The sequence below is a fragment of the Ixodes scapularis genome, unplaced genomic scaffold (assembly GCF_016920785.2).
Source record: "Ixodes scapularis isolate PalLabHiFi unplaced genomic scaffold, ASM1692078v2 PGA_scaffold10__122_contigs__length_95168666, whole genome shotgun sequence".
In the NCBI taxonomy this organism is placed as follows: domain Eukaryota; kingdom Metazoa; phylum Arthropoda; class Arachnida; order Ixodida; family Ixodidae; genus Ixodes; species Ixodes scapularis.
The window spans coordinates 60340617-60353462 of record NW_024609836.1 but is presented as its reverse complement, the minus strand read 5'-3'; the positions used below and the strand labels follow the sequence as shown (position 1 = coordinate 60353462).

At 46.5% G+C, this 12846-nt stretch overlaps 2 protein-coding genes across 2 annotated transcripts in view; both read left to right on the top strand.

The window, feature by feature from the left end:
- Positions 1-86: 86 nt before the first annotated feature.
- Positions 87-1560, top strand: LOC8036181 (DNA repair protein XRCC3). The gene has a single exon (XM_002411711.5). It carries the CDS (start codon positions 87-89, stop codon positions 1149-1151), a length of 1065 nt encoding a protein of 354 aa, XP_002411756.2. The 3' UTR covers positions 1152-1560.
- Positions 1561-1682: 122 nt separating this feature from the next.
- LOC120841809 (EH domain-containing protein 3-like) overlaps positions 1683-12846 on the top strand; it is a 44638-nt gene continuing 33474 nt past the window's right edge. Inside the window, exon 1 of the mRNA XM_042288477.1 lies at positions 1683-2831. Within this exon, the coding sequence (XP_042144411.1) occupies positions 1917-2831 (915 nt within the window). The 5' untranslated portion in view covers positions 1683-1916. The remainder of the gene's footprint in view (positions 2832-12846) is intronic.

Here is a 12846-nt window from a genome sequence, read left to right as displayed (position 1 = left end):
CATCAACACCCACTTTTCGCGCCATGTCTGCCGTTATTTAGCTTGAGAGTTGGTGAGTTGGTTGCTATCCCAGCAAAGTTTTTGCTATGCAAACATCACGCAACAACGCTTTCAAACAATGTAAAGCGTTGGACAAGTACTACAATGCGCTAGAAGTGTCTCGGCTGACGGACGCTGCAGCGATTTTCAAGCTCACCCGACCAGAACTGCAACTCGCCACAGGATTCACGGATGCCGAAGCAGACGAGGTGACCAAAATCGTCTGCCAGCTTGCGTTAACCGATTCAAGCGGTCAGAAATGTAGCCCTTTCACGTCGCTATACGATCTCGACAGCGGTCAATCTACACTGTCTTTCGGATGTCCGATTCTCGATAGGTTTCTGGGTGGCGGGCTACCGACGCGCGGTGTAACCGAGCTGAGCGGCGAGAGCGGCAGTGGAAAAACCCAGTTCTGCTTGCAGCTATCGCTGATGGCCCAGCGGTCGTTGGGCGACGGCATGCCAATTTACGTCGTGTACATCTGCACCGAAGATAGGTTTCCAGATCGAAGACTTCGCCAGATGCAGCGAGAGCTGGGACCTGCCGGAAGGTCGCTGTCCGACAACGTGTTGGTGTCGCACGTCGGAGAGCTCGCCATGCTGATGACTTGTCTGGAAACTACGCTTCCATCGCTTCGACGAACTAAGCGAGTCGGTCTCCTTGTCTTGGACTCGGTGGCCGCCCTGTTTCGTTCCGAGTACGAACAGGACCAAGGGATACAACGGGCCGCCGATCTGCGGAAACTGGGGACTGTTTTGGATCGTATCTGGCGGTCCGGAGTCGCGGTGCTCTGCGTGAATCAGGTGACGGATTTGATCTCTTCGGATCATCCGATGTTTCCTGTGACTGGGGCTTCCTGCGTGCCAAGCCTGGGCCTGACGTGGGGCAACGTCGTGACGACTAGGTTGTTCGTGTCCAAGACCGCGCTTACGTACGCGGGCGCGAGAAACTCGGCCGAACCTGAGGTGAACGTTCGAAGGTTGCAGGTGGTGTGTTCTCCGAGCTTACCTCATCGTCCCGAGGGGTGTTTGTACGTCGTGACTCAGCGCGGCGTACAAGGCATTGAAGTCGGCGATCCTCGGGTTGTAACCCTGTTGACGTTGGAGCAGTGAAATTCGGCATGCAACAAAGCAAAGTCGCTGGGGCCGAAGGTGTGTCGTCTTCTATTTGGGGGATTTCCAGTGGGTCTGACGTATCGTCTGCTACTGCTGGTGCCGCCAACTTTGCCTGCTTTTGGACTTGTTTTTGTGTTGCGTTTCCACAGATCTCACGTTGTTGACTGCGGTCCAATGTATTAACATTATTCGTTCATGTCTTGCGATGCGAGCAATGCCGTTTAATCATAAAATATTGACTAGTTACTCTTCAAAGTAATACAGGATGTCGGGGTGTGGTCGAAACCATTGGCGTGACGCTTTCCACTGCCTTAAAAAGAACAGTTGCCGTTGGTGTGGCCCAAAACAGTCACCGAATGCGCCAGGTTAATTAAATTTAACGTACAGCAACTCCAGTCGCTCCAGACACGCCGGCATAATACAGAAAAAACAAATGCTTCGGTTAGTTAACGCCATTGACGCTTGTTCGGCGTGCGGCGCGTCGATCGTAAAGGCGCTATCATCATCACGACGCGAAGGAAGTGGCGTCAACCGGAAGTCTCGTCTCCTAGCGGAGGGCAACGCAACAACGGGAGGAGTGACGTGAGCCAGCCGACTGCTTCGAAGGGGCGGCCTGTGCTACGCGAAAAGCTGTCCGACTCGGCGGCGCCCGCAGGAAAGTTTAAGCAGCGCCGGTTTTGCGGGCCTATTTTTTTTTAAACCCCTCCGAGCTCGCGGCGGGACTGTCATCTGAGGGGCATCGCGGAACCCGACGGCTTCACCATGTTCAGCTGGCTCAACACCGACGACAGCCGCAAGAAGCACCCGGAGATCTACAACACGGTGGTCGAGGGCCTCAAACAGATCTACAAGGCGAAGATCCTCCCTCTGGAGGAACACTACCTCTTCCATGACTTCCACTCGCCGCCGCTGGCGGACCCCGACTTCGAGTCTAAACCGATGATACTCCTAGTCGGTCAGTACTCGACGGGCAAGACCACGTTCATTCGCTACCTCCTGGAGCGCGACTTCCCGGGCATCCGAATCGGGCCGGAACCGACCACGGACCGCTTCATCGCGGTCATGTACAGCGACCAGGAAGGTGTGATCCCGGGTAACGCACTGGTAGTGGACCCCAAGAAGCAGTTCCGACCGCTGGCCAAGTTCGGCAACTCCTTTTTGAACCGGTTCCAGTGCTCGACGCTGGCTTCTCCCGTGCTCCAAAGCATGACCATCATCGATACGCCGGGCATCCTCTCCGGCGAGAAGCAGCGGGTGGACCGCGGCTACGACTTCACCGGGGTCCTGGAGTGGTTTGCCGAGCGCGTGGACAGGATCATTCTTCTGTTCGACGCCCACAAGCTCGACATCTCAGATGAGTTCCGACGGAGCATCGAGGCGCTGCGAGGACACGACGACAAGATCCGGATCGTGCTGAACAAGGCGGATATGGTGGACCATCAACAGCTGATGCGCGTCTACGGCGCCCTCATGTGGTCCCTAGGCAAAGTGCTGAACACGCCCGAAGTGGCCCGCGTCTACATAGGGTCCTTCTGGGACCAGCCGCTGCGCTACGACACGAACCGGAAGTTGTTCGAGGTCGAGGAGCAGGACCTCTTCAACGACATCCAGGGACTGCCCCGCAACGCTGCCCTAAGAAAACTCAACGACCTTATCAAGAGAGCCAGACTTGCGAAGGTATGTGACCTCTTTTCAGCTAACCACTGTAGAACAACAATAAGGTTCAGCGAAGCCTAGTCTTTGTAGACCAACAGTAAGGGACAGCTAACCTTGGTAGGCCAATGGTAAGGAGCAGCTTACCTTTGTAGACCTATAGTGAGGTACTGCTAATCTTTCTACACCAACACAGCAAGGGACAGCTGACCATAGTAGATGAACAAGGGACAGCTAACCTTCATAGACCAGTGGTAATGTACAGCTAACCTCTGTAGACCTACAGTAATCAACAGCTAACCTCTGTAGACCAACAGTAATCAACAGCTAACCTCTGTAGACCGATAATAAGGGGCAGCTGACCATTCTGGACTAACGAGGGACAGCCACTTTGTATACCAACAGTTAAAGACAGCTAACCTTCATAGACCACCAGTAGCCTACAGTACCTAACTCTGTAGACCAGCAATAGGAGACAGCTAACATTTGTAGACAAATGGTAAAGGACAACTTACCTTTGTAGACCAACAGTAAGGTATAGCTAACCACTGTAGACCAACACACAAAGGGTCAGTTAATTGTTGTAGACCAACATAATAAGGGGCAGTTGACCATTATAGAACAACTCAGTATGACAAAAATGCCATCGGACTGACAGGCAAAGGTGTGGATTAGACATAGCTAATGTCAATAATGCTTATCATCTGCATACAGCTGCATACTTGATTGTAGCATATAGTACTGTTTAATCTCACGTTTCCAACGAAATAGCACTCGTGAGTACACCCAGGGGTGGATTTAAAGGGGGGGTCTGGATGTCCTGACCCCCCTCTTGATTTCTGCATGTGTAAAATTTAGAACTTGAAATGAGAGAGAGGAGGAGGGTGTTCCTAAACATATGGTACGCTGACCAACACCTGATCCCCCCCCCCCAGGAAATTCCTGCATCCGCCCCTGAGTACACCCCATAGTACTTGGACATGCATCATCTTTACGTGACAATTACCTGGCAGTTTAATAGAGGCTAGTAGCTCTCGTGTAACGTGCACAATCTTTGGATGTGCATAGTACTCAAACCTTCCCTCCTTCAGCTCACCGACGTCCGGTGGAGATGAGTGGAGCCACCATAGACGGAATCATCTTGTTAGAATCCACGTTTTGTATGTTATTGCAGTTCATTCATTTTTTTAATAGCTAGAGGTATGTCTACGGAGCAGACAGGAAAACACCGTTTGCAGGTGGCAAGACATTACACAGTGTGGCATGGTAGAATAAACTATGGTTACTCACAGGTTCAGAGTTTGGCAGGTACTCTGGTGGAAGACAGTGAGCACGTACTGGGAGAAGAGCTTCTATTAAATTCTTTGCCTGTCAGCAGCTGTAGCATACCTTGTTTTAACTGATAGCACGCATGTCAGAATAAGCTTGCAAGATTTATTTTTTACCCTGTACCAGGCACATGGAATGTGTTATTCTGCAAAATTCCACCCAGTGACTCTAATCTAATGAATCGAGAGTGTAACGTTATAGTACCACTGTAGGACGTATCAGCGATGCACTACTAACCTGGCAGTAACGTTTTTTGTTCGTCAGTATAGCACTTAAAATGTAATTCACACATTCATGCATTTTCTGGGTGGGTATGGGTTTCGGCAGTCCAGTTCGAAGCATAAGCTTACTTACGAAAAACGATTACTCAGGACTCTAGTATTATTGTAATCTGAAGCAGGTTAAGAAACCTGGACAAGCTTTTTCTGCAAAGCTCTCTACTCTTTCGCCTTTAGGAGAGCAAACGCTGGAGTGGAGGCAAGGAGGGACTTGCCTCGTCTCTAGCATTTGCTCTGGTAAAGAGGAAAGGTGGAGGGCTTTGCGAAAGGAGTTTGTTCTGAAGATGTGGGGTTCTGCCGGGTACTGTTAGTGTATTAGTACTAATATGAAGGGAAAAGTGCAGAAGGCAAGGAGGAAAACGGCGTTTCGACCAAACGGTCTTCTTCAGGTACCTGAAGAAGGCTGTTTGGTCGAAACGGAGTTTGTTTGGTTTCTTAACTTAGAACAGGGCTATATTGTTCTTCCATTCGACCAGAAGTTCCCCCAAAAAATGGTAGGTAGCTTGTCCCTTTGCACTACTGGAGGGCAGATGTATCGGGACTCTGGAGACACTGCAATATTCAGTTTGGCCGAACCTTGCTATCAGTCAGTAATTAGGGTTTCTATAAGCACTGACTTTGTTGAAATTCCTGACGCCTTCGTGTCATCCAGGGACGTTAGTTCATATCCTGAAAATGGAATTCGTCTCTCAGATGTAGAATGTAAGAAATGCTGAATACGCATGTTTGCAGGGTGGCAGTATATGGTTGTGCTAACGTATCCACCCTGAGAGCAAACACTGGCTTCTGATAAACTGGCCATTGTGATAAAGAAAACGCTCGCTTTACAACACCTGCGGAAACTACCCGTTCCTGCTTCCTCTAAACAATCCGCTCGTATCGGAAAAAAAAAAGAAAAAAAAAAATCTATAATCGCGAATAGGGAGAGGCACGGCAAGCAAATTCGGCAACTCTGTGAGGGCGCAGGTGAACCCAGCATTTTCATTTTCTCTCTGGCGCAAATGTTTGCGATAACTGATGCTCTTGGAATGAATATCACTTTGGTACTACGGTGAAAACACCAAGGACATGTCATTGATGCCACAAGGCAGCGTGAGCTCATTACGGCTCATTAATGTCGCATCGATTCGTCGTGTGATCGATGACACGTCTACTCAAACCGTAAGCGGCAGCCACTTGACCCGCTGTCATACTCGAGCGGAGGTGACGTTCGTGGCTTGCTTGTTAGCCAAAACGACGGTCCCGTTCTTCGAGCCGGGTGGGCTCCGCTACTCATTACTAAGGACCCAGAGCTGCCAGGTAGGGAGTCTCTCCTTCTTGTCGAAGACAAAGAATTCGCCCTGCAGAGCACTGTCCCGTATCAGTCAGCAGCCGCAGAACTGGCACATTCGTCGAGCTCGGCGGAGATAATTAAGCTTCCCTTTGTTGGCTCGGAGGTGGCTGACTGACATAGCACGGGGGCGTCGTGCAAGTGTGTAGTACCGCTATCGTGTCGGCGTCGTGCGACAGACGTGGAGTTTTCAAATAACTCTAATATATCTCTTTTTTTTTTTTTTTTTTTTTTATCTTGTATGTTGTTGCGTTGATGTCCGACAATAGTATGGAACATTCGAATGTCTGCGTCTCGCTTGGAGTATTTTTTTTTTGTATGTTTTTAATAGCCCGTGTCTTGCTTGGAGTAGGTGTTTTCCGGACTAAAGGCGATTTTTTGTCGAAAAACAAAAGGGGAGATGGTCGGTATGTACAAAATTCTCATGCGCAGCGCACCTTGACAGATGCCTGCCTGATTAACTCGCAAACTTGCGTTTTTACACATAAGTCGTAATTGACATACTCTGTAATTCACAAGATCTCGTCATAATGAAGAATCTAGAAAAAAGAAATGCTTGTATTGTTTGCACAGCGTGAAATCTACTTTTAAACATGCGTAGACCAAAACAAATACTACCTTGTGTCCTTAAAAGGATATATATATCAATGTAAAAAAAATGTATAGATCTAAAGGCAACAATATATATATATATATATATATATATATATATATATATATATATATATATATATATATATAACGGGCATGGTGGCGGGAGGCCGAAGGCGTGGGTATATAACTCAGAAGAAAAATCCCTTAGTGAAAACAGCAACCACGGACGATTTAATCTTCGACGTTTCGGCGGAGTCCGGCCTTCGTCAGGAAGACTTCCTGACGAAGGCCGGACTCCGGCCGAAACGTCGAAGATTAAATCGTCCGTTGTTGCTGTTTTCACTAAGGGTTTTTTTCTTCTCAGTTTTATATATATATATATATATATATATATATATATATATATATATATATATATATATATATATATATATATATATATATATATATAGTTGCCTTTAGATTGATTTTTAATAGGTGCTATGTGGGTAGATATTTTTCTTCAATCTGATAAGTGTAATGTATCAGTGGGAAACGGGGGTGTTATTGGCAGACAGTGATTGACTCGTGAGTTCATTGCGCTTTCAATATTTTTCTATTTTTTTCTTGTATTCGTTCTTTTCTTTTCTTTTTTTTAAATTAATGCTTGCAAGTAGCGACGGTAGCCGCCATTTTCTTACATTTACATTGGCACGAAAATAGAACGACTTTTGAGTTTGACAGTGCGTAAATTTTGTCCCGATTTCGTCGAGTCGCGAGCACAACTGAAAATGTAACAAGCATGAACGGTTTACTCTAGGTCCGAAGGGTGCAGCTGCAAGTGCGGCGTACTATGTGCATGGTATATATAGCAGCTGTGCTTTGTGGATAATTAAACTTCGGGCATTGATTCTTTCTTTGATTTTTTGCTCTCCGTGCATCTTGCCTGCTCGTCGCGCATTTAATGGGAGGAACGAACCACCTAAATTAACAGTCGGTCAGAATTCCCCCCCCCCCCCCCCCCCCCCCCCACACACACACACACACGCGCGCAAGAAAAAAAAATGTAGAAAATGTTTAGCGATTTAAATCGGAGAAATCTTTACGCACATCTTTTTTTTTTTATTATTATTATTCGTTTATATTCGAGATTGTCTGTTGCCCTACTTTTTTTTTTTTTCTCAAACCACCGTGACTTTTCAAGTTTAATGTACACACGCCGTTTGCGGCGAAGCGTACGTATCTCGTGGTCCGTCGCGGTTTTTAATGAAGAGTCGGCCGCAAGCGATTCTTCGGAGATGAATCATCCAGATTAGCGGACGACCCATTTCTGCTCATTTCTCCATTGCCCTCCCTTTGCGTCACTTCTTTTTTTTTTTCTTTTTGTCTTTTACGTTATCTGCAGACGCGGCCCTCTGTTTATCTCGTGGAATGTTTCGTTCTTGTCAAGGGGTTGGTTTGCCGTAATGTGCCTAGATATGAGAGTGCGTCCAACTGCTCAATCGTAGAGGCCACGTGATTCATGAGTAGGGTTCCAAGTGGTCGGTATAAATGCCCAAGTGCCGATAAAGTCCAGTAATTAACCCCCGAATTGCGTTTTTTTTTTTTTTTAAATCAAATTTGAGAAAATTAGACAGCCCCGAATTAGAGCCGGCCATGAATGAGAAAAATATCAGGCCTCACGGGAGGGAAATCTTTTATCTGCAGTTTTATTTTGGGTTGACCCGTCGTAGCACGACCCCCAATGAACTGTCCGCCAGGCATGCTTCTTCCTTGGGAACATTGTCTCGCTTTCCTTCACTTATCGCTACGAGCCCGAGGGCGTTTTCCAAGTATTCAGATCACGCGTATACGTTTCCTGGATTTTGGGGGAATCCCAGGCTGGGGCGTGGGGGTTACTTCCTCGAATCTAAGCCCCCGGTAAACCGCAATTTCTTGCCAGACTCACACACACACAAAAATAAAAAAACAATTGACAATGAAAAGCGCCGAATCTACGAAAAAAAAAAAAAAAAGTTCGAAATGAAAAGGAAAAAAAAAAAAAAAACACTTTCCGAATTCGAAGAAGAATAAACCCCGCGAGAAAATCAAGCTTTGCTCGAATTCAAATAATAATAATAATAATAATGAATTTAAAAAAAAGACTGCTTGTTTGGGTATTTTGTTGAGCGCGTTTAAATGCGGTAGCTTTATAGGGTTGGTGGGGCTCTTAGTTCGGGTGGTGCCTAGAACAGGGTGACCTTTAGTTTTTCAGTGCTTGGGGTGGCTGGTGGACTTGCCTAGCGGGGGTTTTCTATGGAAACGGATCGCGTCACACCATTTTCTCTTCATGACGCTGCGCGTTTCTCTTCAGCCCCACCCGGATACAAAGTCTTTGCGCTGAATTTTCTTGGCCACCAAGAGAGGGGAAGCGCGCTTTTCTGCCCTTTCTTTCCTCCTCGTTCCACGTGCTCTTTCTTTCACCACCTGCTTCCGCTCCTCCCGTTCTTGGGTGCTGTGTCCCTGGCTCAGTCAGCAGCGCACTCGGCTTCCACGCCGGTCACCGGAGTTTAATCCTTGGCATCAATTGCCGTCTTCTTCTTCTCTTTTCTTTTTTTTTTTTTCGTACTTACACGGCTCCCGAGGTTGGTTGGCCCCGTAGAGCTGCCGCTTTACTAAACCCTGAGAACACCCGCTACGCACATGCATCCAATCTGTGCACAGAAGGCTTCCGCCATGACATTGCGAACGCGCTCCGTGGTTTGAGTTGCACCGACTCCTAAATCTGGGCTCTCTGGTTTGCCGTGCCGCCTTGCCTGTCTGCTTGCCTGCCTGCCATTGAACGGCTGCCATAGCGGAGCGAATCCCCCGGAGCTAACGCGAAAGCAGAATACACAACAGACGAAGAAACGCGGAGCAGGTACGGCGGCTTTTTTGTTTTCTTTTATGTTAATCTTTTTTTAATGAAGCGCGCGGGCAAAGTTGTCCGGGGGGATTGGTCAATTTCCCTCTCGGATTGCACGCGTGGACTTCGGAGATACCCCCGGCTGCCTTTGTTGCGTTTAAATTCTCGTCCTTTCTTTTTGTTATCATGATTTAACGTGCATCTGATTCAGCCGAGCGTATCGCCACCGTCGTTTGGTATCCGGATTGACGCCTGTCGTCTGCTATAGGTTTCTTTTAATTTCTGACGTGGTTGTGTGGCTTGTTTCTCTTCGTTTATATTCTGATGCCAAGGTTGCTCTCTGGATTACTGTCTTCTGTCTGCCGAATCTTTCGCGTAGGCCGTTCTGGGGTGCGTCCCCCACACTGGTGGTCGAAGCAGACGGCTCGTTTAGTTTTTGGTCCGTCTGCTATGTTGTTTATATGTCCCGGCTTGCGCTGGCTTCGGCTTTGTCTTTCGGCGCGAGCTTTGGCTGCGCCTTGTTTGTTCTGTCTGCGTTATTGTTGACTTTCGAAGGCCCGTAGTGGAAGTCTCGCTCACCTGCCTTCCTGAAGGTGTGCGGTAGCGTTGATTGCGCGTAATTAATTGCAGTGATGGAAGTGCTACGCCATTTGTGCCAAATTGCGCCATGAACGAAAGTCTGCTACATCTTGTGCCAAAATACTTTTTTTTTTTTTTTTGCTAACAATTGCGTCACTCTTGCTACGAGATAAGCTCAAGAAAAGTCATATGAATTCAGTTTTATTGTTGGTTGACTCTAATATGCAGATAAGTAGGCGGAAAGGAAATTTGCACAAATATGTATTTCACAGAGTGGAGCTGCACAATCGAAGGCTCGAACACGTACGACAACAAACAGGCACTAAAAGTGCAAGTCACGGGATATTCGCCCCACTTGGTTTAGTCAGTGAAAGAACACGCACAGGAATCAATCGATCAATCAATGATTTATTTATTTTTTCAAGTCAAATCCAGAACAGATAAACTTGAACGTTCCGCAGACACAAGGCGCAAGAATGCCATAGCGTCGTCCTTTGACGCTGTTTTGCTCGTCCCAGTGGCTCGTAGCGTCGGCTGCGATGATAGTTCAGATGAAACGAAGCGTCGAGATTGCTCGTCACTTGCGCTGGCCGGTTGATGCGCTGGGGGGTTAATCTCCGACATCGTCTACATTTCCAGACCGATGTCGGCGGTGACAGGAACTAAAGGTCGCGAGGAAACATTGCATAGTAGTAGGATGGCGAGTACTACCGGTGAAAAGACAGTATTAGGGTCCTGGACCGCTGATGAGATCACTCGATTATCGTGTCTACCGCATGCCTACGTGCCGCCTCTCATAAGCGTGCGCGCATTGGGCTTCTCCGCTTTGCACCGGAGTGTATAGGAGCGGCTGCTGACACGGGTGAGCGCCCGGGTTAGAGCAATAAGCTCGGAAATTATGCTCGGTGCAATTACAGGTCTGCTTTCTTTGGTATCGATTGTAGGTTGATAGCTAATCCTAAAAAAAAAAAAAAAAAAAAAAAAAACTGCGCCGAGAAAGAGAGAAAAAAAGCGGGTTTACATTTGAATAAATACGATAGTCAGGGTTGTTTCCGTGCAGCTGTCGATCGAAAAAGCAGTCAACTTTGACTTAACCCTGACTCCAACCGCCGAGAAAGAGCGGTGCCACTTTTAAAATACAAGTCTAGGTTTACATGATTATTTGTGGGCGGTTGTTTTTACATTTTACAATATTAGAGTCTTGAGTTTGGTAGGATCCTAAAACTTGGGGGTCGCAGTTTCATTGATAGATTAGTAGTGGGTATGCTGTTTCTTTGCTGGAATTTTGCCCAAATTACGTTTACAGGCTAAATAAACTACCGGATGTGATAGAGTCATGAGTCATCTTTCAGCAATTTTAGTACCCATTGTAAATTGAACCTACTTTGACCAAAACCTTATTTCTAAAGACAAAAAAAAAAAAAAAAAATCTGTGTTTTCTTTGCGCCGTGTCTATTCTTATTACTCCAGTATCAAAAGGAGCACTCAATCATCAAATGTGAGCTCATTTAGCGATACAATCACTTTTTTTTTTTTTTCAAGTGATGTGCTAACAGATGTTGACATCTGCTTCAAGCGCACCAATGGCTGCTCCAAACCCATAATTTTACCTGCTAAAAAGGTCAAATGCTTCTTCCATCCCTGTAATTGGTTTAACTTCCGACCGTTGTCTTTGCATGTTTTGGGACACCAGCAAAAACGAAGCGAAGAAATTGGTCGCAGCACAAATACGATTTCTTATATCTATTTTATCTACTAAACAGCAAAAAAAAAAAAAAGACTGTATTACAGCAAATTTAGGAAGGCCTCTTGAAGTTCACACAGAACAGGTGCGGTCATGTAAAGCGCATGGTAATCATGCAAGTCTACACATCTACAAAACCGGACCGTGATGCATTCGTATACATGCATGAGACACGCTCTAGACATGTTGGAGCATTGAAACATTGTTTATTTGCATTTTGAGTGGATTGGATGGAAATGCAGAGAGGGTGAAAAAATGCTTTATGCAACTTGACGACTTCTCGGTACCCCTGTGCAGTAACAGTAAACGTGCACGGTCAGATCACACATGCGGAAGCAAGCCGAAAACCAAAAAAAAAATATTGAAAGATAAAAAAAAAAAATTAAGTTCGCATTGTTTGCGTCTTTAAACTACAGGAAAAGAGAGTCAATGCTGCTATCAGGGGAAAGTACGAACACGCAAATATAGCGACGGAGCGATCGATTCCCCGGGCGTCCTGACTGACACCTAGTGGTACTTTTGGTGCTAGACGTGAATGTGATTCGGAGAAAGTTCTCATAATACAGTGGATAGTTTTTTTTTTTTAGATATTTGTTTCTTGTTATAGAGGGCGCGAATTAAGCTCCGTCTTACTTAAAATTGTCCGTTTATTCCATTGACACTTTTAGTATGTTGTTCCCCTAACATAACAATTATCTGTCTCTGGCGTTACCCAAAGGCGTTCTGAATACGTAGCGTTTATAGGGTCTCTTCGTGCACCTCCTTTTGTGGACACAGTGAGGGGCCTGTCACAGTCCCCTCCGATGTCATCGACGCCACATCTGAGGTCGCGAGAACCCTACGCATTTATTAATAAGTGCATATGCGATCTGTCGGTCGCTTAATTTCCCATGAAACGACGCGTTGAATCGGACGCTGAGTCACACACCGATCGAGCATTTCACCGTAACAGTTCGAGCTGCTCACCAGTCGCCATAGGGGGCGCCAGTTACGCTCCATTTGAGATGGAATTGTCCATGATACTTTTTGCGCGTCTTCTTTGCCTAATATTACGAGTTTGTATGCGATACTTTTTGTGCGTGTTCTTTGCCTATTATTACGAAGTTCTGTGCGATTATCGATCGCTTAATTTCTAATAAGGTGGCGCGTTGAATCGGACTCTCCTCACACCAATCGGGCATTCGCCGTAACACTTTGAGCTGCTCACCAGTCTCCATAGAGGGCGCGAGTAACGCTCTATCTTACGTGATAGTTTTTTTTTTTTTGCCTAATATAATAATGAGTTTGTATGATTTCTTTTAAAGCGACACGTTGAATCAGAC

Bases quoted from the DNA above. Each gene is read 5' to 3' on its own strand.
- LOC8036181 (XM_002411711.5), top strand. From the start codon at position 87: ATGCAAACATCACGCAACAACGCTTTCAAACAATGTAAAGCGTTGGAC.